This window comes from Gavia stellata, chromosome 7 (assembly GCF_030936135.1).
Source record: "Gavia stellata isolate bGavSte3 chromosome 7, bGavSte3.hap2, whole genome shotgun sequence".
NCBI classification, from domain to species: Eukaryota; Metazoa; Chordata; class Aves; order Gaviiformes; family Gaviidae; genus Gavia; species Gavia stellata.
In genome coordinates this window covers 23,832,809-23,858,342 of record NC_082600.1, presented here as the reverse complement: position 1 = coordinate 23,858,342, position 25,534 = coordinate 23,832,809, and the positions used below count along the sequence as shown (strand labels likewise).

At 42.4% G+C, this 25,534-nt stretch overlaps 1 protein-coding gene across 1 annotated transcript in view; it reads right to left on the bottom strand.

Moving 5' to 3' along the window:
* STON2 (stonin 2) overlaps positions 1-25,534 on the bottom strand; it is a 63,471-nt gene that overhangs the window by 6,119 nt on the left and 31,818 nt on the right. The window contains exon 4 of the mRNA XM_059819609.1: positions 2,317-4,152. Coding sequence (XP_059675592.1) covers positions 2,317-4,152 — 1,836 coding nt within the window. The remainder of the gene's footprint in view (positions 1-2,316; positions 4,153-25,534) is intronic.

Below are 25,534 nucleotides of genomic sequence, written 5' to 3'. Positions count from 1 at the left end.
GCAGGGTGGAGCTGGAGACTGTGGACACCTGCAGCATTTCCCCCCAGCTGCAGTGCGATGCCACTACCTCTCTCCTGCTCTGGAGTCCCAGGCACCAGAGCAGCTCATTAGCAGACCAGACATTTACAAAGGACCCAGAGCGCTCTTAGGGCTGAGTTGCAGGTGCCACAGTAAGAGAGCATGAAGTGCGAGTCAAGGGCATATTTTTATACATAGTGCTTGAGAACTGCATCATTTATAGGGACTTCTGCAAATAGGTGGAGGTGAATTATTATATGACTTGTGGGTAGGGCTGGATACAGTCAAGCATGCACAAGGTTGGGAGTAGACCACACATCAGTATCATGTGGTCAGAAGTGTATGTATGTGGTCCATCAGGCAAATCAAAGAAGGAGCAGGAATCAATGCTTTTGAGTACCACTGATGTCCATCTTTGTTTGCCATATACTTTCAGTAAGGAAAACCATGGGACGAGTACTGTCAAGAAATGTAAACAGTCCCTGAGAGGCAAGGTCAGATTTAATCTACACTTGGGCTGCCCTGTCATCACTTTGGGATTCCTTCCCTCTCCCATACCTCATGTGTCCTGGCCAAGACAGCGCTTGCAAGGCCCTTCCTTTCCCTGAAATTACACCTGACCTGACTGGAGGGGTGACGACACTCTCTTCCTCTCAGGATGTAAACAAATACTAACTGCCCTGCATTCCGCACGGTGACACTGATGGATAGATGCTCTGTGGCAGGGCTCCAACAGCAGTGCCAAGTCTGTGACGCATTTCCCCCTGACACAGGGTATATACAACAAAGCCTCACACTGGGAGAGATGAGACATGGATCGACATCTCCCTCAAAGTAGCGATGGGTAAGGGAGCATCACCTCGCAGGAGGCAGCAAAGCCAGGAGTTCTGCCTCTTCTCCTGGTTTGCCTCCGGCATGTTCTGTGATTGTGTTGAAGTCTTGGGGCTTACGTCTCCCCAGCTGTAATGTCAATACGGTATACTGAGATCTTTGGAGACAATATGACACAGAAGGCCCAATTTCACAGCATCTCGTTCGCAGAGCTCATGCAGATGGCATAGTGAGATTTTCCTCACAAGCATGTTATTGCTCATAAACAGCCTGAGGTTAATTTTTCATTGCGATACTTCTCTTGAGTTCCCAAGCTCTCTCTTCTTATGCCCCGCACTACAGAAAACATAGAGCCTTCACTTTTTTCAGTGATATCCCTCCAAATTTGTAACCTATGGTGTAAGCTGGTGTCCTTGAGCTGAAATGTCATCCAAAAGATTAGAGGACTTGGATCACTGTTTTGCTGATACTATAGCTCAAACTCAGGAAAAACATATGTCCTTAGAAAGTGCCAAATCTGGTACAACACTGAACTTTCCTTCAGGGAACGCTGAATACAGAAATACTCCCAGTCGCTCAGCTGCATTACTATGGCATTAATACTAAAAAGTCCGTCTTGTTTGTAAAAAGCTACTCTAGATCAGAGAAATTAAGAAGTAGAATTCTCGACAAATAAAAATAAACCCAAGTTGTCTAGCTTTATTGCACACCATGGATGAAAGGCAGGAAGTGGAATGACTGGCAGCAATGGCCAAAGGGAACAGTAGCTTGCCCATATTATTTGAATGCTTAATTATGAACATGTTACTAGAAATGCAAAGACTTGTGCGTTTTATGTTGGTATTCTCTCTTGAGGTTTAAGATATATTTACCTGTCTGCACTGATTACAGAAACACAGCCACAAACTGGTGTTTGGAAATTTATTTTTTTTAATGGTTGCACAATATCTTCTGTCCTCTTATAATCCCTATTCCAGATACTTTATAGGCATTAGTTGTGGTATATGTGTTGAAATATATAGCACTGGCCCAGTATGCTTGGCAATGCATGGAAAAGAAATCTCATGTGCTGGAACTACAGCAATTTACCTGGTCCTGTCATTCAGACCTGTAGCATAGTATCTTGCCTTTGCAAGTTACCTGAAAAAGCCCTGCTTCAAATAACAGTGCTAAGCACATAGAGATGTTTGATACCTAAGACCCATAATGTACTCCTAAAAGCAGAGACAGAAGGCATATTTTTGCATCTGGAAAATGTAAACCTGTTTTTATCATTAGCAATGTTTGTAGGATACGTAAAACTACTGCAATAAAGGGTCAGAAAAATGCTTCGTGCAACTAGCTGATGTCCTTTGGTATACTACAGAGGATGATTTATCCCTCACCATGTAAACCCAGTATTCCCTATCTTCCAAAATATATAACTGCTTTTAGTTTACTCCTGCAGAGATGGTATGCACCACTCACCTGAGTTTTTGTCAGGCAGTCGGTTTATCCTCCATACGATGGAATTAAAGGCATGCTCATATTTGGCAGTTCCCAAAGTTACTCTCATTACTGGCTCAGAACCAGACAGACTGGTTGATCCAAAAGTGGCCCCCTTGTTCACCTTGGCTTTCAAAGATTTCTCCCCCAGGACACTCTCCCTGCGGAAGTTCTTCACCCACTCGTTTGGCACTGGGTAGCGGATCATCACGTTTTCACAAGGGACCTGAGTTAAAGGGTCACGGTTAGAAGAGAACCCAGTGGACATCATCAGCCAGCTCTGCACCTCCACCTCAGCACCATTGATGCTGGCAGCTGTCCTCAGAGTAAAAGGCAAAGTTTTCTCAGCAAAGACAGTTCTGAATCGCATCAGTTCAAACCGGCAGGCATCCAAGGGGTTGAACAGGATAATATGGGAGTTATTAAACATATCCTCATCCACACATGAATGGAACTGACAGTTGTATAATTTAATCCACTTAGTGGTAGTAGTGGGCATAATATCCTGCCTTGCAACTATTTCATTCCCTTTGATCAGGATATCATTAAGGCCCAGTCTACATTCTGCCAGGCCAGAAAGGAAGCTGAGAACATAGATATGGGTCAGCACACTGTGCTGGAGAATTACACTGTCTCCTTTGGCCAAGATGCCATGAAACTCATCCCTGACATCAACTGTGATTTCCTCTTCTTGATAGTTTAGTCCCACTGTGCTCAGATCTGTCGATGAGGCTGACAAGTTCATCAGTGTGTCTTGCACAGCACTGATGAAGCTAAGGAAGTCTTCATAATTTGTAGTCCCAAGCTTGATAATTTGCTCTCTCTCTGCTGTGTGAGTAATGGCTGGCTTAGGCTGATACTTCTTTTTCTCCTTGTAGGTTGTGCGGTCCAACCGCACACTGTGTATCCTTCCATTCTCGTCATAGTTCTGGAGTTTGCGCTCTGAAATCTCATGGTTGATTTCGAGTTTGAATTCCCGGAAAGGTTTCTCTAGCCCTTTCTCATAAAAAAGCTGTATACATCCACTGTCACTCAGTTTGACGTATATTGGTCCCCAATGCCTGGATGACATAATATTCTTCTTTTCTGGGATCCTGAGCATCATTGGCCATCCATCCTTTGGCTGAGCTGGTGCCAGATTAAATAAGGCTGCATCCAGATCATATGGCATCATGGGGTCATCATCAGGCAAGGTAGGGCTGCTCACACGATCTGGGTCTCCAATCTGGAGTTGCTTGAGCTGCTCTACAGCATCTGCATGGGATACACTTTTGTTTGCCTCATGGAAACTGATGGTATCAGGCTCTTGATGGAGAATAATGAGAGAGTCTCTTTGGCTTTTGCCTGGAGCACTGGAGACAGAAGAGCTTTTGGAACGCCTATCTCGCTCCTCAAAGAATGAGCTGAATGGATTGATGGGTGAGGGTTGGACATCTTGCAGAGATTCATCCAGGAAGGGATTAGTAGCACTCCATGATTGTGTTTCAACAGAAGGCAACTTGGTTAAGGAGGAGAGATCTAGTTTTTGAATTTTGGAGAGGTCCCCCAATGTGCTTTTAGGACGTTCTCTTTTCTTAAAGGACGTAGTGAGGTTAAAGTTAACATCTGGAGTCTGTGTTTCTGCAGGTGGGGTGTCTGTTTTCAAGGGAGAAAGGTTCTTCGGTGAAAAACTGACTTCATTGTCATCAAAAGTCACCCAGCTGGGAAAGCGAACTGTGGTTGGGGTAGATGAATGCCCATTCATGGAGGTGTTGTTCAGCTGCCAGTTGACAGCCTCCATATCTATCTCTTCATCTTCCTGGACAGATGAGGAATTGTCTTTAAAAAAAGAGGGGAGGGGAGGAAATTTCAGCTAATTATTCTGAAGTTACCTAGTTCTCTCCACGAAAAGAAAACCACAGTCTGCACAATAGTTTGCATGCTCAAGAAAGGCCTATTCATATGCTGGGCAAGAAAGACAGTCAAAAGACTGGGTTAAAATGCTGAAGAGTCTGGCAAGAATTAATGAAGAAATAAACAGTTGAACACAGAAAAGGAACGCAGGAAGAAATACAAAAGGAATGACAGCAATGATTGTATTGCTCTCATTCCAACATAATGACCTAAAAAAGAAACTTAGCCCACATGTTGTAGTGATTTTTTAAAACTTCCCTCTCTAAACTTTCAGGCTGCATTTCTTCTCTCCACTTATCTTCTATCATTTGCCTAATTTTTTCCCTCTCACTCTTGTTCTCATTTTTTCCCTTTCTGTGCCCATACCTTTTGCTCTGGAGAAGAATCCAGTAGGCAGAGGGAATGAACATTGAGGAAGAGCACTTCTCCACTCTGTCCCCACATACTTGCCTGTGCATTTGCTGTTATCACAAAAGCACATGGGGATATGGTGAAGGCACCATAACAGGTGCCTAGGAGGCATTTTTGCCCAGGATGTGTTCAGCAAAGAGACTCTTCAGCTTATCCAGTGGGAAAGAGTCTGCCAGGCCTTGGATATCTCTGAAAAATCTCTTGGAGAAGCTGTGATCTAGGGATGTAAATTAGGGTAAGGAAAAACATATTTTTGACTTGTATTGTGGAAGCTGTCATCCTCTGTCAGGACATGGCACCTTTGACCGCTATATTCCTAGTCTCAGGCTCTTCCAAGCCTGCATCATACTGTGCTATTTCAAGCCCAGCTCCTTCTAGAGGAGATAGCTGCAGTGGTAATAAGGTGTTTTCCAAAATGAGCACAAATTCTCAGAGTTCATAAATTAAAGGGTCTTCTTCCCATTTTCTTCCCACTGGGCTAATGAATCAGAGTGCTTCTCAAAATGAGCAGCCAGCATGAAACTATACTCTGAGGCTGCACCACGGGTTTGCTCTACATGCGATACAGCAATGCTAGCATTTGTGCCTTTTGCTTCTGATAGATATATAGATCCCATGTTTTACACATCACTGTTCTTCAGTACAAGCAGAAAAGTGAGTGTAAAATGTAGCACTTTGTTACGGCTGTACACCTGTGATTTGAGCATATTTTATAATATTAACAACAAAAACAACAAACTATTTAAGTCATATTTAAATTGCCACCAGTTCCCAAAAATGATGAGCTTGATTTCCATTCTGCCTCAACCATAATAGATAATTTGAATTTTTATTCCAGTTACCATTTAGAATATGAAATAAGGAATATTCATGTTAGCCAAAGTCCTGCCGTTAGCTCATTGTAATGTCTTGGGTAACTTGATGTTCTGGGCCTCTCATCCCAGCTGTATGGAAGTTCACCCAACCTTTTGTCACCTTGTGACAAAAAACATAATGCAAGTTCTAAGGGTTATTATAATTGAGAATTATATATTTGTTTTTCAAGGCACAATAATAACAAAGCATTAACAAGAACAGATAGCTTTTACAGACTACCCATGCATTCCGAAGTGTATTTGAAAAGAAGTGGCACTATCTCAATTTCTCAGATTTTCTTCTCTACGCTGCCATTTCATGCCCAGCTTTGCACAATGCCTCTCTGTAGTCCCTGCTACTGGTTGCACCACTGGGTACAGCGGTGGGTCCTTTATCTGTTAAGTTTTGCCATGAGACTATAAATAGATTTGTGGGGGAAAAAACCAACAATCCAACTGATTATCATCCACAACCACACCCCAAGTGAGAGAGTAATGAAAAAACTACCAAGAGTAATCTAACGTTGTTCTGATCCTCAGGTCCACACCAATACCTTCTATGTTGTCTCATGCCTTTCCAGTACTTTGGTCAGCAAGCATGTAGTCCTCTGAAGCAAAGCAAAGGCAATGAAAAATGTGGTAAAAGTCTCTGTTTTTATAGTATTTCTGGGAAAACATTCCCCATTTCTTTTAGGACTTCTAAAAGTCCTGTGTTTATAAGATCAGGGTTTCTTAAAAGCAGACCACCTCTTCCCTGCCTGCAGTTATAATTTTCCCCTTTCTTGTATCTTAGCTTTTGAATTGCAGAAACCAAATGTAATTCCACAAATAAAGTATTAACACTTTGGGTAGGTTTGAGACAGGCAGATGAGAAGACCTCCTTGAGAGTCTATGTGAAAACCAGAAATCACCTGACGAAATTTTTTTCTAAACTGAACAGGTTTTATAAAATAAATTGCTTATTTGATCCAGATGCCCAGAAATAAAGAAGAAACATTAAGAGAAGATGGCTTTAGAAATGTAAGGATTTGTGTAATTTTATTTTCTAGAAAAATCAATAAGCTGTTATTTGATTTGATATGTGGAAGTGTCAAATCTGGGAAGTGAAATAATCTTTCTTTACCAGACTAAAATCAAAAGTACATTCTTCTGCTGCCAAAGAACCATATGGTTGGGTTTACAAATATTTGAAGGATACAGAGGTGGTTCTAGAAAAGACAGTTTTTTAGCTTTGTCTGTAAAAGAATTACTAACAGCAGGGAGGATAAAGATAACAATATGCTAATGCAGCTAAGCATCCAAAGAAAGTTCCTGAGAACTAGATGAAATAGTGTGTATAACCCAAGAGAAATATTGGCACCTCTGCTGCAAATGCAATTACAGCATGGTGAAAAATCTTGACGTTGCTAGAGGATGGCTTAGACAATGACTTGAGATTTTTCCCTTGTTGACTTTTGACGAGTTCCTGAACATTGATGATAATGTTTCAAATGCGAATGTCCTTCAATTTGGCAGCACCCCGGTAGGTCTGGGAGAGGACACTTAAGAAAGTGATTCCCTAGATGAACGTTAATTCATTATTTTACTTCTTGCTTTCATAACTGTTCTCAAAATTCCTTCCTACAAAATAAATCAAGACAATAGCTTGCTGATGGGATGCAAACAGTCTTCAACCCAGAGGGACTCCTGACTGAGAAAGACTAGATCTGCATAAAAAAAGGAAGAAGTGATCAAAACAAAGCACTTGGTTTTTTCCTTCTTGACCAACTGACTTTGCTTTCCTAAGCAAATGACTTTGATAGGTGTTTACTTTGCAAAATTAAAATATCTTTTAATTGTCTGACCTTGCCAGATTCCAACCTGACAGGTAGCTCCAACCAGCTACAAAACACAGGTGCAGACTTACCAAGGAGGTAAAGGGGACAGTGGCTCTGTCTCCTTTCCCAATGACACCAGCAACATGTGAGCTCTGGGGCAAGCAGCCTCAGGCTGCCAGACAGCTATGCATCTCTGCATTGATTCCCCCACATAGGTGGTGCCTGCAACTAGCACTGGCCGTACCTTATACTACATACATGCCTGAACATCATCACCAAGCCATTAAATAATTTGGAAGCTTAAGTCCCTGGTGAACAATAAAATGCCAGCCTGCATTGTAAGTTGTTTTTTTTTTCCATCCACAGGCTTCTTAATGTTTCGTTGGCTTTACAAGTGCTCAGCAGCAAAATGGTTAATAATTTTAGTATGATAAACTGGTAAACAGGATTATGTTATAATGGATGTAGAACATCTCACTATGATCAGCCTTGTGACTCACTACAAGGAAAGAAGGCTTTGATTCTCTTTATTGTTTCATCTTTTCATTTGTCTGTTTAAACCATTTTGGCCAAAACCACCAGGTAGTGTCATGTTACTTATGCCTGGGGGAAAGGCAGCCATCCGGCTGCTAAAGGACATTGATATTGCAAACTGTTCATGACCGAAACAATGCCACAGAAGTAGGCAGAAGACCTGAGAGTGTTACGCACCTTTCAAAAAGAATGGCAAATAATGACTTTAAGAAATGGATCTGAGTAAAAGCCTGGATTTTGAAATTTCTGAGTACTCATCTATTTTGCTTCTTGACAGAAATTAGCTCAGAGCTTCATGGCGTGACTGTTTCTGTTATCCGAATATATTAATTTACATTTAATTCAGATAGCAGTACTTCACACTTCAGTCTGTAGTACAGGCACACCCTTAACATGGTCACACCTTCCAATGGGGTACTCGCTTCCTTGATGTAGCCAACACCAGTCCCTCAAAGTAAGCATTGCTAAGTTTTCTGTTGGCATAGCTGGATCTATTCTAGGATGCTTGCTGGGAAAGTAATCTACATAAAGTCCACCAGACATTGATAAACAGGCAGGTAATTCTTCAGACTTGGCCTTTAAAGATCAGCCATGTCAAAAGGATGCCAGTTACAAAACCTGTAGCATCTCTGTATTCATAAGCAATGACAGAAAATCAGAAAGCACAGATAGACAGAATCTGGGAGAAATCATGGACTAGGTTGTCGTGCAGTTATTTCTCCCTGACAAAGGTTATACTTTTCACATACTTTAAGCAACGTCCATATCTGGTCATTTTCTTGCATTTCTTTTCAATACCCAAGTCACAACAACTGTGTCTGTACACTTTTTTTTTTGGTGGTCTGTCATGTTTGTGATCGTCCCAAGACAGACAGCATAGTTTAAAGCAAGTGGGCTACTGTTCTGAAGAGATACAACCACACTCCTATTTCCAGCCTGGCCACTGACCTGCTATGTGGCTCTGAGGAAAATGCCTCATTGCTTTTACTTTCACAGCTTCTGGTTCTCTTCCCACTTTTTGGAATTTTTGACTATAAGAGCGTTAATGTGGAACAGTGATTGTTCCTCTGTACTACAGTATGCATGATGTTTCTAAGATTCTCACAGAACAGAGTGTAAGTGTGTAAACGTCACAGAGTTGGATATAAACTTATAAACTGATTCAGTGAATATTTCTGTTACATCTATGCACTTGCAAAGAGTTTCAAGTTTGGTACAAGCCATGAAGCCAGGCCTGGTTTTGTAAGCTTTCCTGTTTATCACAGCTCTGTTAATGGTGGAAGGTCAAATGTGTTACTGCTGCATACATCAGCATAACTTTCTCTAGCTAAACAAAGCTACAGTAGAAAAGTGCCATGGAAATCAGTTGCAAGAATCTGCAACTCAAAGCACAGAAAGCTTCTTGTCTATGGGAAGTTACTACCTGCTTATTTTGCACAGAGAATATCCCTGTGAAGATAAGTTATTACCTCCACACGCTTCCTGGGTACCTACGCTATCAATCAGCGTATGGTAACGTTAAGGGAATACCTAGAAATGTCCTCTTCCAGCTTGCAGGACACTTTCCCTTGAGCTTCAGAATAGACTTTGGAGACAGAAGAAGGGGCAATTACCTTGCCTCCTTGCAAGAGGATTATGTGGAGGGGCTGGAAAGCCCCAAACCCCTTGAGCACCAACACCCCACAGGCTGGAAGGTACATTTGTAAGCGTTCCTGCAGATCTTGAATGTCTCTGCAGGATCTGATGTGTGGAAGAGATGACTGCTCACACAGTCGTTGCCCTCTGCTCCTGCTTCTGGACACACCACATGCAAAAATTTAATAGCAATCTAGTTCTCCAGTGTGTTGAACTGTTAAAACAAAAGTTATGATTTTAACTTCATACTTTGTGGCACAGCTAAGAGACATTTCAAAATCATCACAGACTAAGTAACCAGCAGGAGAAGGTGCAAGATGAAAGACTGAAGTCGCAGACCTGATCTCTACGGTTCCCTTTCTTATTCCTTCTCCTCCTCCCACCTGACAGGCTTCTCAGATCATGTTGAAAGGATTCATCCTTAGATAACTTTTGAGTTCATCATACTCTGTCATATTCTATCACTACATCCCTTTGAACTTGGGTATCTAAATTTAGGCCATGTAAATCAGTGGCCTGATTAAACCTAGTGTAGTTTTATCCCAAATCTGCAGTAGTTCTAATCTGAAGTACTAAGTAGTCTGTTTTCAGCAATGGGTTAATGACTACTTAAATATGATTCCTGTTGCTTGGTTAACTATTGCAAATTCATCACAGGTCCCAAAAGAAGTTTAATTGTCAAAAGAAGTTAAATCATCTGAAGTTACAAAGAAGTTATATCACAGATCTTCCACCTCTATTTAAAACACAGTGAATTTCATCTACTTTCAATTCATTTATCCCCATGAGTCTCTAATCTTAATAAGAACTGCTATATTTTATTTTAAATGGAAGCCATCATGCAGATACTGAAGGTGAAATACAAGCAAATTATGACTCAGCCTCTTAGAGCTAGATAGCAGCAGCCCTCATATTGCAAGAAAACTGTTGAAAAGGTCAGTCCTCCATGTACTATCCTAAAGGACCCTAGAAATTGTTGTGGACTTTGTTGATGTTTTGACATTTTCTTATTATTCTATAGCTACACAAATGTATGTATTTATGAGAAGGTAGGACTACTGCATTTCAGGCATTGGTGCTCACCATGCTTCATTGCCCTAAATTGTTTGCCTTTTGTCTCCTTCACTGACATTGCCTCTTGCTGCTTGGAGAGGGAAGAGATCATCTTCCCAACAACCAAGCCTGACCTAACCATTAAGCAACTGGTATCAGAGTACCTATACGAACAGTGGTAGTTGCAGCTGGAAGTTTCACTGCAACCAGCAATGTATGATGCTACCTGAGTGCCTTTTTTTGTCTCACCTGTTTTCCGCTCCTCTGTTTATCTTTATTCAATTGGAGAAACTGATTAAATTAAGCCTGAAATTCAGTCAGAGCCCTGTCATTATTCCTGGAGTAAAGAAAATGTTCAACACAACAAAATCAGTTTGCAACTTAGAACTTTCCTACATGATTTAATTTAAAAATACTCAGTATTTTTACTGTGTTATGTTTATTGAGTAGTTAAAACTCTGGGTTATTAAAAAAAACACATTTCAGATGTGATATGGAGTAACTGAAACAATATTTCAGCAACTCATAATCTATGTACAGTTAACTCTCCTTTTCCTTGTACAGACCGCAGCTATGCCATCTGCTCTCGGCTATAACTATAGTTTTGTAAAAGTTTCTTACATGTTCTGCAGGCTGTACTGTGCAGTAGGTTAGGCAATCAGAACGGATCTGGCCAGTCTTAAAACAAAACCAAGCATCTGTAACACACCTCATGCACAAAACTGGTAAATTAGATTCCTACAGCAGATGTCCATATTCAGAAAATGTACTTTCCAAATATACTGTTTAGGTTTTAGTCTGTAAACACTTAGTGCACTAATACTCTTAGACACAATTACAGTCAAGAACAAACACACAACCTATCCAGAAATCACCAAAACATTGCAGCAAAGATAGATATATAGCTTTGAAATATAAGTGCCAATATGCCTGGGTCTCCAATTAATACCAATTTCTCATTTGAACAGCAGATTCCAAATTAGACGAAGTTCATGCAAGTCATGGACAAGGTTGTTACTGTCTCAAAGAAACTGTTAGATCTTCACGTCGGGTAGGAATTATGTGGCAATAAGGTAGAGGCAATAAGGAACTTTAAAAGGGAATAAAACTCTCCTAGCTATAGCTAGAAGACATCAGGTCCTCTAAGAAAATACATTATTTATCATTTTAAACCCAGCTTTCTTTGAGGTTTTTTTTCAGTATAGAAGGTTACTTTAAAAAGAAATTGAAGTAAATAAGTTTTGTTCTTGTAACATATTTACAAAAAGTGGAGTTCTCTTAAGTGTTAAACAATGGTAATGAATGGGTCCCAAAACTATTACAGAAAAGAAGGGTTTTTGATTTAAACCCTTTGAGAGTCACAGATCTAGAAAGCACATGTTCTTCCTGAAGATCAGTTCATGTGCTTCCATCAGCTGGCCAGAAGGTGGTACATTAAGACTGATGTAATTAGAGGAAGTCTTCAAGATTTTTACAAGATTTAGACAAGACTATGCCTGTTCAAAGAATTCACAACATATGTGTGACATAATACTATTTTTTTATGATTAGGAATCATTTGAGCCAAGTTGTGAACAGTAAGTAAGTGGTGGAGAAAGCTTGTTTTTCCTTAGAACTTAATTCTGTTAAACAAACATAATATACTCACAAAGTAAATATCTTTGCAACTAAGCATACCTACATGATTCCTTACAAAGCAACTTTGTTTCCATCCCTGAAAACATAGCATAGATATGTCTGACATATTTTTACCACTATGTCATCTAACTTTGTTCTCATCAAGGTGTGCTCAGTCCAGAGGTTACCAAGACTATGACTACACCCCAGCCGTAGTCATTATTACTACCAGTGGAGTACTTACGCTCCCAGTTTGGCTAGGCTAGACAAAGCCTCTGTGTGAGGGGACAGAGCAGAGCTGGGAAACACAAAGCTGAACCTGTTCCAGCAGAGGGATCAATAAGAGAACGACAGGTTCTCCGGAGAAGAATTAATCCTTCTGCTTCATCTTTTGTCCAAAAGGAGAACACGGAGCAAATGAGAACAACGGAAGACACGCGCGTGACGTTTTTCAAAAGCAGTTCCTTTCAAAGTAGATTGGCTAAGATAAACGAAGTCAGTTTGCCTCTGAATGTACTTTGGACTTTGCTTCTACCCACAGAGGTCTGCCTCCCTCTGATTTTAATCAGCAGGACATAGGGCATATCCTTCAACAGTGGAACTGCCACTGAGACGAGACCACAGAGCTCATGAAGAGCAAATAAGGAAAGAGAAATGCTCCTGCTAGCCCAGGACATTTCAAGAAGTTCAAGATATCTAGCAAGCAGAATAAATCTGTAGCCAATCCTACAAATGCAAAGACAATCCCACTCCATCTTGGAGGAGCTGATACTAGCATGCATTGAACAAGCTCTCTTTCGCAAAGAGCAGTTACATAAATCTCTCATGCACAGACAATATGCTACTTCATTATGTCATAATTTTACGAGCAATACGTAATGGACTGGTAGCAAAATACAGAGGTTTGCAGACCTCTTAAGTTTTGTTTTCCGTTCTTGAGATAGTACCATGTGGAATAAGCCTGACATTTGCAGTGCCAGACCGCAGGTGGAAATGCGCCAGCTGGTAGATCCTCTCAGAGTTTCGGGTTCCATTAAGTGGCATAACCTTTGACTGCAAAGCAACACTCTATGACCTCATGCATCAAGTTATGAATCCAAAATGCAGCTGCAGTATTGCATAAGCATGGGGGTCTGGCTCTGTTGAATAAATGTGAGAAATGTTCCCATAGCCATAGGAAAATTAAAGGCAGGAGATCATCACGTGCGTTAGATGTCTTAAACAATCTGGGTTTGCTATTGCCAGTCCATCAATTCAGAAACTGTACTGGCAGTGCCCACAAAGGGTAACACCAGCTGATGATAATTTGGTAGTCAGTGCAAAATAATTGGCTGATCTCTGATTCCTAGGTGGGCAGTTCCTGCATGACTGAAGCCAACATCACCCCAATTATCTGCTCAGTCTTGTGCTGATTCTGTAGCAAAAAAACACAAGTCAGTACACAGGGATGTCAAATAAGCCTGTACCAGTGCTCAATTCACTGCTTACAAAAATAAACACTGATGTCCATATCTGCACATCATTTAGGAGGAGGCAGGGCAGGTATATCAGGGAGAGAAGGAATGTGTTTTGCTTGATGACTGACATAAAGAGGTACAAAATTAAAATCTATATTGACAGAAAAAGATTTAAACGTCTATACTGCAGAGAAAAAAGTGATGGGGGAACGAGGAGAAAACCCTGACATTTGTTATTTTACATCTTCAAAACACACTATTGCCCAACACTTCTGGCTCCCCTCAACATTTAAAAATAGTCGCATTAACTTCCTCATTCCTGCACCCAAGGCATTTCCCAGGATCAAGTTTTATATCATATCAAGTCAGCAGCTCACATCCTGTCTGCCAGATTTGTCTTCATATCTCAGGTTATCTGGCCAAGAGGTAACCTCATATTTATACTACCTTTAGCCTGAGAAATATCAAAATTATTTACAAGTTATGCCACTGCTTTTTTTTCAAAAAACCCAAAGACTCATTTCCCAATTTCTAATGTAAGGCTCTGTGGAAACTTCAACTTCAGCTACATATTTTAATAATTTAGTTACCTGATTAACTGTAAAACAGATTTGTTCCATAGACAACACAGCTGATACGTACTTATAAATTATGGAAGTTAACAGTGCTCCACTTTTGCCTGAAGCTCATGCTAGTATTTTTTCCCCTTTAGCTTGTCATGCAAACATTTTTCTGTTTAAAGTGCAGAGAAGACCATGTAACTACATGAGGGTAGCCAGTCTGGCCAGTCCTTCCTGACTCAAAGCATGTGGGAGCTCCAGGCTACAGTGACGTTTTCTGAATTAACAAGTGAGGTGCTCAATGCAAAGGTGAGAGGAGCTATAGCAAAGCCATGTGTAAAGTTCTCTTTTTTTTTAATTCCTGGAGGGATTTTTGACACATAACACAAAGGACCGAAGGAGACTAGCTGGAAATAGTGTGAGAAAACAGAAAGGACAGCCTGATCTACGTGTAATGCCTGTCCCATGTAGATGTCACTGAGGATGCACCTGCCAAAGCAACACCCCCACCCTCAACAAATAATGATAATTACAGGTGCTTGAGAAGCAGCACAATGCAAAGGATATGACATAGGAATGGGCTGCAAAAGGCCTAGGTGCTAATCTGAACTATGTGATTGCCTAAGTGACCTTCAGCTAGCAATTTATGCCCTCTGTTCCACACGTTTTCTCTCTGTAGCAAAGCAAAAATACTGATGTAATGGAAAGTGTTAATGGCTGTTGTCAAGTGTGTTTGATGAATATGCTATCATAAGTCATGTGAAAGCTTGTGGGCTTTCTAGGGACCATGCAGGATAAATGGAATAAGCAAGGGAGCTCCTGTAGGGAATAAAATAATTGGAGAGAGTAGAAGTTGTGGACCTTGGCTAATCAAAACTTAACTCATGCGTACCAAGAAAATTCCTTGTGTACTGGCTGCTTGCAAGTAGGTATATCTGGATGAGAACAAATAGAAAGGTGGAGGAGCTGCAGTAAACAGCTAAGACTGGATGATTAAACACAGGACTGGCTGCGAACTGCATGGAGAAACGCTGGGAATTTGCTTCTTACTGTTTGTTCCTCCCATACGCTGAGAAACAGAGCACTGTCCACATTATTTACAAGCAAGAAGGATTCCACCAAAAATACTGGAGGCAAGCCAAAAAGGGCCTCTAGTACCAGTCAGCAATACTTTCTCCTGCGATCTAAGTATGACAGATACTGTTTTTTCTAAAGAGAGAGTGTGTATGGCATGGCTCCCTCTGCCAAGACTGATCTGATATTAATTGGGGGAAAAACTGATGATGTATAGGAAGAGTATCTCTTAGCAGCTTTCAATGGAAACTATCATATGAATTAATGATTTAAAATACACTTATTTTTAATGCATCTGCCTTGCACAATGTTGGAACACTAAAAATTATGATTTGGCAGGCATGTTCTTATACAAAAACAAAATACAGAAAATGTCCCTATTATTTTGTTAAAAAAAGAAAGTCTTTCATGCCTGATTTTGCTTCACGTAGGCAGCAAAGACTGGGACAAAGAAAGGCCTGAGATGCTGAGATCAAGTGGTAAGGTGGGCTGGAGAACATTTGTAAAATGAAAAGAGATTTGGGAGTTTTTCCAGGAGTGTAAGGTGAGCATCGGGTTGCTCCTCACCCTGTGACTGTAAGGGCATGAGGACTGCTTATACCCGCTCTTTTAAACTGTGCACCTGAAAGACCTAAATATTTGCTTAGGTAGAAATTGGGATGACAAAAGTAGGGCATATGGGGTTGCTCAGAGATCCCAAACAAGAGAAGCTTTGCATTGAGTGAAAATACTCAGAAAAACCCTGGAGTTTCCAAACAGTTACCAAGACCTTGCAAAGCAGACTCTTGCTGCAATAGATACTGAAACACACTTGTTACAGTCAGATAGGCACCACTGTATTCTGGAAATAAACTTAAACTTTGTCTTCAGAATCCATATTAGGCTCTTACTAAAGCAGTTGCAGGGTTGAATCAGGGTGCTGCACTGCTGTTTCTCACCTCTTGACGCCTTTAAACATGTGGTTATATACTGAGCAAGACGGTTTAGGGAGACAGGACATAGGAAGAAGAAATATTCCCACTGGTGGTAACCTAACTTCAGCCTCCTTTACTGTGACACTTAAAGACTGTTCTCAGTTTTTGTCCGTCCAGGAAAACTATATAATAATGTTACAAGGGCTGCCTTGGAGAGTGTTTCTAACAGAACAGCTGCATGAGCACAGTGTGCCTGAGCTGCCCATCTGACTAGCCCAACCCTGCTAATGACAACTTCAGCCAACTTCAGAAACTGACGGAGATGACCCAGCTCACCCTTCATATGCACATAACAAAAGGACTCCCAAGGATGGTGGAAGACAGAAAACTTGTCAGCATGTTCATCTAACTACATTTTAGTTAACTGCTCCTACTATAAGGTTCTTCGACCCAATCTGAGAGTCTTGTTATTATCCCATGGTGCTATCAGCATCTCATCTCCAACCTCAAGGCAGCTGCCGACCAGCCCGGGAGGCTGTTATGAGGGAATGGCTTGTTTTACGACATACTGCTCTGATTGATGAGGCCGTTCCCCCCTTTCCACACTCATCTGTTCCAGGTCTGGGACTCCCTTAGCACAGCCTTTTCCTTCAGCCCAGGCTCCCACCATAAAAGCCCAGCTGTTGTGCAGCTATTCACAATTGCAGGAAATCAACAGAACCGAATACTGGGCTGTTATCTTTTTTATGTCACTTGGAGTTTTGTTTTTCCTTTTTGTATGTGTGTGTGGAGCCACTATGGTACGCGGGATTATTCAGGGTCACTCCACAGAAGCAGCCAAACAGAAGTGATCCAACAAGCCATTTCTTCCTCTCTCCCTTGGGCCATGCTGGTGTGATTACAGCGAACAGAAAGACATAGGCCTCACTGTTAATTGTGAGAGTTTGACCAAAAGAGACCCATGTGTGAAGAATGGAAAGAAGAAACTCATGGTGTTATCACAGCACTCTGTGGGAAGAAGTGAAAAGGAAACCCATGCTTTCTTCCTCTCTGCACAAATTGTAACTTCCCATCTTCCCATCTCTAGCAGGCATCTTCCCTCCAAGCTACAATTCTGCCTGTGGGCAAAACACAGGCTATACAGGGCCCAAATGCCCTTATGCTAGTCCTACATAACTTCTCAGCCACGCTGATTTCTTTTCTTACTGTTAAGTTTTAGCTTCCCCCATCACCGCCTAGTCTCCGCTGCATGTCCTCTTTCTTCCCCAAATGATGCTCCCCATTCTTTTCATGGGGGTGCAGAGAGGGAGGAATTCAGCTAGTGGCTTTGCCAAGTCATGTCTTTTTCTTTGTAAGATAGTGACAAAGAGTGGAAAACATTAAAATAATCCTGTGGACAAGTAGAGGAGAGACCCCAAATGTCAGCCATCTCAGTTAGCAAGCCCCTTGCCATATATGTGTGTACACCGCCCCTCCCCCCCCGCCCCAAGAGAATAAGTTGCCAGGTTTAAAGGTGATGAACAAGGAATCCTGAAAATTTCTGTCCTGGGGTAGCAGTTACAAGGAATTAGGCAGGGTACAGGGGCCAGATGGGACGGGGCTGTGATAGTGTCAGGGTAATCCCTGTACAAAATACAGCACAGACAGCTAAGTGGAAATAAACCTCTGCATTCTTGAAATGCAGATGAGACCTAGCAGGTCTTCAGGGTAGAGGACAAGATTAGGGAAATAAAAAAAAAAGACAGACAATGCAATAGGAAACCTTACCGCCTGTATCACCAAACTGCGTAGATGGTTTGGTGGCGGCTGAGAGACAAGAGCCGAGCACTGAATGTGACCGATGTGAAGGAAAACAACAGGGGCCCCACAGCTGCTGTGCCCTGTAAACAAAGCGCGGCTTTCTGACGGGCCATGGGAGATTTTGCAGAAGAGCCCTGAAAGAACTGAGGTCTGCCCAGAGGAAACAAACGAGGAACATGGGATAGTAAGATAGTATGAGGACTTTATTGAGCTTGAAAAGAAAGGTACCCAGACTATAAAATGAAAAAATAATTATTAACGTATTCCTATAAACAGATAAAATGGACATTCAAGAAATGAATGGGCAACACACACTTAACAGGTAATTAAAGTACCTTAAAGCACTATCTTTTTATATAGTGGCACTGACTGTTGCAGGAGATTTGAGAGGAGCTGCCTCAGAATACCACTGCTGTGGACAAAAATGACTGCCTCAGTTCACTAGTGAGCGTCATGTTCTGATGTTACAAGAAATAAGCTGATCACTTCCTAGGGAAAGAAATTTTTTTCTTCATGAGATAATGTTGCATAATTGTTTCAGTACATTATGGAAATGGGGGGTGGGGGGAATTTTTTTGCTCACTGGCTTACTTGGGTACAGTGGATAAAGTGCTTAGATAAAGTGTCAGAAATAGATGTCAGATGAAAATATACCATTAGCTGACTTCTACTAGGTTAACAAGTCTAGAAAAAATACCTAATGGGGCTTAGGAACATGATCTAATCTGATCTTTTGCGCTGCATCTCCCCAGTTTGCAGGTTCATACCACTCATCTAGGTCACACAGAGGTCAAATGGTGGAAACAAAAAGGCCGGTCATGTGGAGAAGGACATGCACCTTATGGAAAGCTTTGAATTTAACATCTCTTGTGAAATGGCATTTCCTGTAGGATTTGTTAAGGAACATGCATATGAGTGCTTGAAGTCATGAAGGAGAATTCTGCCCTCGCTCTGGCTTAATGAAAGCATGTTTCTGCTTGGGACAAGGAAAAAGATTGTACTGGAAGGGAGTGTGTTTATCTGAAACAGAATTTTAATGCCCTAGAAATGCTGACAGCTTGGAAGATTAAATCCTGCATTTACTAACTCAGCAGTATCCTCCCCTCTAAATTTCCCCATCATCGGTGCACCGCAACATAAGGGGGCAACCTTAGAAAACACGATACCTACTTGACACGTGGCGAAATCTGTGCTCGAGCTCTCTCAGCTGGATGTGAACAAAACTGTTCCTTGGGGTCAACTCTGCTGGTGATTTTGGATATGAAAATTGGGTCACCCACAAAGCAAACGGAAACCCAACTGTATTATTATAGGATCTGAGCTGCTGTCAGATGGCAGCAGCCTGACTATGCTGGGGTGAGAGCTGTGCCACACAGTCCTGTGGGCAAGCCAGGCTCCTTGTAAATAGTTTCATGAGGCATCAGGAAGCAATTACTGAATCCCAGTAAAACCTAATTATGCCCCCTCTCCTCCTTCACGAACTATCATTTAGGAGAAGCCAGAATTATTTTTCTCCTCTCTCCCCTACAGCCAAAACATAAATTATGGGATTTTTTTTTTCCTTTTAAACTTTTAGCCCTGTTCAGTCCCTCCTTTGTGCTGGGCCTTTTGTCTTCGGGGAAGAGGCTGCCTTCGCTGGAAGCTGATGGAAAGACACCCGTCCGGCAGACAATAAAGCTGTCTGCAAACCAGACATTTCTGACCGGAGGCAGGGATGGCCGAGCCAGAGGCATTCCCAAGCTGTTGCTATAGCAGCGGGGTGGATGGGCTGGACCGCCGTGCCGGTGGCTGCCCCCCACCACCCACCACCGGGGCTGCCCCACCGCACCCACCACCCCGGGCACCCGCCACCCGCCACCGGCCACCACCCGCCACCGGCTATGCGCAGCCAGCAACGAGCAGGGAGAAATATTAACCCCTGCTTGCACTCTACCAGCAAGGGGAAGAAGGCAAGATTGCTATACTGGGGATAAATGGTGTCTCCTCTAGATGGGGAAGGTAGGGGAAGCAGCAGGTTTGAAGCGCCTGTTGGTTAGCTTTCATGAAAGGCGTCCTTCTGGAGTATTTGCTTGTACAGACAAGCCTTGGCGCCAATTACAGCATTTGAAATAGCGCAAAATAACAAGCACCAAACAGGTTAAAAACGTGGCATGCCTGGAACTGGCATCCTTCTGGGTCCCCCAGAAACAGTGGAGAAAACACGGGGTGTCCCTGGTTGTAGTCATTCCCCAGGAAGGGCTGGCTGATCAGGGATGCCCAGTGGTGGGTTTGCAACTTTAACATACAGCAAGAACTAATCCTGCATATTTTCTCTCTTCCTCCTGCTACCCTGTGAACCATTAGCAAGTCAATTAATGGAAGTGGCAAACACTTCCCGAGCACAAAGAATAAATATAGATAGCATTGGTAGCATTATCCTTTAAATTTAGGGTAGAGTTTAATAGGAGGGCAGTTACTGGAATCCTGTATGCTCTAACTAACTTTTGGCTCTCAGCATCCAGTCTTGGTATGCACATGCAGCTCTAGAGTGTGCACATTTATATAGTCCACACCTAAGACTTGCTGTCCAAACTGAAAAATTCTGATTGCTTTTGTGATAGGCGAGACATTTTTTAATGATCTTTGATGGAAAAAAAAAAAAAGAAAAGAAAAAAGATCAATTATTATCCTCTTATTTCCCTTCTTATTCACTGTAATGCCTGGGTACAGAAATGGAGGGAACAATGTCCAGCAGACAAAGCAATTCCCTTTTCAGCCAAGGGCAGCCTTACTTTTGATCTGGTTGGAGGAACAAGGATCCTGCCTGCAGCAGCTGTCTGCTCCAACAGTTTGTAAACTACATTCATGTAAGTACATCGAAGTCTGAGTGTTTCTTCGTAGTCTTTTTGGCTTGCAAAGCAGACTGAAAATCTCTTGAGAACAGGAGCTCTCATGAGAGTATCTGAACTTCAGGTCAGAACAGAAAGTCTCCTGGATCAGCATTCCTGACAACATTTCAGTGATTCTCTGTTGGTCCCAGCTGGAACCTGTACATGCTGAGGCAGCTGCAAAATAGACAATAAGCTAAGCTCAACTGAACAGATTCCAGCTTTGGAAAAGCTCTGGAGTTCGGCTTAAATTTGGGAAGGAGAAAGTTCAGGTTCATTCTTTTCATCTACATTCATTTCCTAGCAAGGGACCACCTGGAAAGGGGATCACCATGTCTGCCTGTGGATGGCCAGATGCCAAGAAGATTGCACGACTCAGGGAAGACGTTCCTCAGCTGGTTAGGCTGTCTGCACTCTGCACGATGCAGCAGATAAGAGATGTAAAGCAGAACTCTGGTATTCTGCAAGCAGCAATTTTGCTAAAGAAACAAAAGGGAGCCTCTCTTGCTACATTGAGCCAGTAGGACCCACTTTCAAATGGAAATAATTTCGTACATCTCATTTACTGTCATCTGCAAATGTGTTTTACAGTGAACGGTGTGTTCAATAGTATGTACTTAGGGATAAAGTGCATGGATTTCACTCAGGAAGGAGGGTCAGAGGGAAGTAGGGCGACGTTATGGGATGGAGGGCACTTTTAGAAGCAGTGATTCTGGAAAAATTTGGATGATTATCACCTCTGGTGCCATCCTGAGGCTAAAAGAACTGATGTAATATCAGGATTTAGGAAGACAGGAACATGAAGCAGAAGGGAAGTCACTTCACTTGTGTACGTAGCATGGCCTGGTTCCTGGTGGACCACCGTGACCTGATCTTTTGTCCAGAACTCAGGGATGTAGAAAAACTGAGGAGGGTTCAGAAAAGATCCACAACAACTATAAAGGAATAAAAATCCTACGACACAGCAAAAGACAAAAGCTCAATCTATTTAATCTGCTCCGCAGGAGATTCAGGAACAATCAGTCTGTAAGCACCTACACAGAAAATTGTAAAAGAAAAATTGCTGTGATCTAATAATACGTGGTGATGATATGTGGTGATGATATGATATGGTCTGTGATAGTTGGAAGGCAACATGGAGAAACTGAGATTAGAAATCATGCGGAGTTTTAATAGCAAGAGCAATTAACCATTGAACAGATTTACCAAAAACTGTGCAGTGAAGTCCCATGTCACGGGAGTGCTTTAGGCAGGTAAGATTATTCTAGTTTTCACAGGAACTAAGTCAGGGATGTGCTATGGTTTGTGATACGCAGAAGCTCCAGCTACATGATCGCTTTAAAGCTTTTTGACCTTCTAATCTGCATGGGAAAAAAAATATAGCAACAGTTATTTACGTAGCTCCATCTCACTCCCTTGTTGCGTGATGAATTTAGAAATAGCTGAATGAATATTAGCGCTGCTCCTTCACAGAAAAACACTAATGTAACTAGATTAAGTATGGAGAGTTGATGTTGAATTGCACATTTTGGAATTGGCTGTAAGGAATGGAAAAGTAAAAGTTACAAAGAAAGCCAGGCCAGTATTCAGGAGGCCAAATATAATCATATCTGTGAGGATGTCCTCAGACAACCTGATCTCAAAGTGCTCAGACATACATGCTCCTACACATAATGATACTGAAGTACAAACTGCTGTTTAAAAATAACAGAGGAAGAAAAACAGGAGTTGCATCAAATTATCCTTTCTTATAGATCATGACATAGTTAGCTGAATTTTGCTTTTTGCACTTCAGAACTCGGTTCCAAATGTATGCTTATGTGTAAATCCAGCTGCTTGTTCCTGAGTACACGAGGGCAATGCATTTCTTGTGTTCTGAACAAATACCGAAACACTGAAGTCCCCTAACAATGCAGCGCTTGACGAATCTGAATTGCTCACTCACCCACTGAAATTCTATACAGAGCAGCTCAGAGCTGTTAATCTCACAGCAAAACCCGCTTCCAAACCTTCCCTTTCTTGAACACCTCAGCGGGCACAGACAGAGATTTCCATGATCCCTTCAGCAATATTTGGAGAAAATTGATATAGCTCTTTTTGTATGTTTCAGTTTATCTTCTCATACCACAGAGAAGCTTTTATCAACAAGGAAACAGCCTACTTTTCCTCTGTCTGATCAGAAAAGAAATAACCTCCCACTAAAGTTCATGAACCAAACCGCCCTCCTCCCCCACATCCTCCTCAGCTTTAAAACACGGTGCGTTTGTACCAGTGCGGTAGGCACTATGAATGAGGCACAGGAGGACATTACATGCTCATTTAGTTGTATACATACAACGTAAAATCCCCTTTTTAATCACTTGTTCCTGGAGGACCAAAAGTCAACCCTCTGCCTCATCCTACCAGCGTTCACAGCATCAAACTCTTCCTGCAAATAAAGCTTTCCCAAGTCAGTGGTATCGTGTTAGAGGTTCCCTTGGACTTCATGGGCTAAGACATTTCTTCCAGGCTTCTCTCTCTGTAGTTCATCCATCAGCCATCCTTCCATCTACCCACCCGCCTATCCAGGCACTTATCGGCCCCTGCTGCTATAGTAACTTTCTTCTAAATGAAGTTTGTACGCTCCTCCTCCCACCAATACAAAAAACTAAATCCAGACCGCTCAGATGAATGGATTCTCTCCTTGCTGCACTTACCCGGCGCTCAGATAACTTTAGTTTCGCAGTGCCAGCCGCTGGCGCGTCAGTCCGGCTGGGGCTGGCTGCCTCTGCCTGCGTCTGTCCATGGCTGCCTGCTGTGGGAGTCGAGTGGGGAGGTATGCACCCTGCATGCTGGAGCAGGAGCCGTGGCTCGCCGCCTGCCAATCAGCCCCTCTCCGCCGGGTGGGCAGGGCGGGTAGAGGGAAAAATGTGCAGGTTACGTTCAGATCTGGCACACCCAGAAAAGCAGGAGGTGGGAGACGGACAGAAAGGCTGGGAGCGGCAGGCTGAACGGGCGCGAAACTTCATGCTAAACACTGCCAAACAAAATACCTAAGTTTCGTTTCTTCCTCTTTTGTAGAAAAGCTACCTTTTTGGGGGGCAAGACAAAACAGACCAAACCAAAACCAAAAATATTTCAGCTGATCACCTTGCAAGAAATGCAGCAGGCTGCTCCCTGTGTCAGCAGCTGAATCACCATGTCCAGTTAACTCTTCAGACACCAGCTGGTTTTAGGACTGGGATTTGCTTTTGTCCCGTCAGGTGAACTGTTTTGGATTGACTCCAGATTGGGTAAATACGGAGATAACTTTTAACTGCAAAGTACTCACCACATTTTAAAGAAGTCAGTCAGTCATTTTGAATCTCTACTTTTGCACCTCCTTGGAAATATTTTCCTACGTCTCTTTCAAACTAAAGGACAGAAATTAGAGAGCCGTTTCTGATCATTAGAAGTATATGAGATTCTATTGCAGTCTTGCAGAAGGAAAATGAAGGGCATGAAAATCCTGTTTTTAAAGACCAAACAAGACATACTTGCGACAAGGATAACGGGATACATCCATTTGTAATAGTGGGGGATGAGACTTCATGATCTAGGAAGTTCTTGACAGTTCTTCCCTTAAAAACCAAATGAAAAAAACGAAACCTACCCTATACACCAAACAGCGAGGTCCACCAACACAGAGTGCTCCACCTGCCAAATACACCTCTAGGTCTTCCCAAATCTCCCCTTTTAGCTTACATCGTCTCTGTCCTTGCCCTCAGCCCTGCCCCAAGCAGTTTGGATGTAAGACTGAAAACCACAGGGACAATCTGTCAGCACCTCTGAGGAACAGCCAGCATCCTTCCGCTCCGTTGTGACATTTCTAGGGTTACTCAGGTTCTTCACATTTCCCCTTAGTGGTCACTATGGAGAAACAAAATTTATTTGCGATTTTGACACACAAAGGAAAACAAACAGATTGTTTGAAGGCAAAGTTATCCGGATAATTTGGAAACCGTGCCAGAAAGTATCCAGGCTTACAAATAAATTACTGATTTTACATTTAGCCATTAAAATAAATCGGTATAGAAATTCTTTTAAGTACACTGAATTAATTGCAAAAGGTAAATGGCTTTATGGTTTGAATATGGTTTGGGTTCTACACTTTGGCCACTACAACCCCATGCAACGCTACAGGCTTGGGGACGAGTGGCTGGAAAGCTCCCCCGCAGAAAAGGACCTGGGGGTGTTGATCGACACCCGGCTGAATATGAGCCAGCAGTGTGCCCAGGTGGCCAAGAAGGCCAACGGCATCCTGGCTTGTATCAGAAATGGTGTGGCCAGCAGGAGCAGGGAGGTGATCGTGCCTCTGTACTCGGTGCTGGTGAGGCCGCACCTCGAATACTGTGTTCAGTTTTGGGCCCCTCACTACAAGAAGGACATAGAGGTGCTGGAGCGTGTCCAGAGAAGGGCGACGAAGCTGGTGAGGGGTCTGGAACACAAGTCTTATGAGGAGCGGCTGAGGGAACTGGGGTTGTTCAGTCTGGAGAAGAGGAGGCTGAGGGGAGACCTCATCGCTCTCTACAACTACCTGAAAGGGGGTTGCAGAGAGGTGGGTGCTGGTCTCTTCTCCCAAGTGACTAGTGACAGGACTAGAGGAAATGGCCTCAAGTTGTGCCAGGGGAGGTTCAGGCTAGATATTAGGAAAAAGTTCTTTACTGAGAGAGTAGTGAAACATTGGAATAGGCTG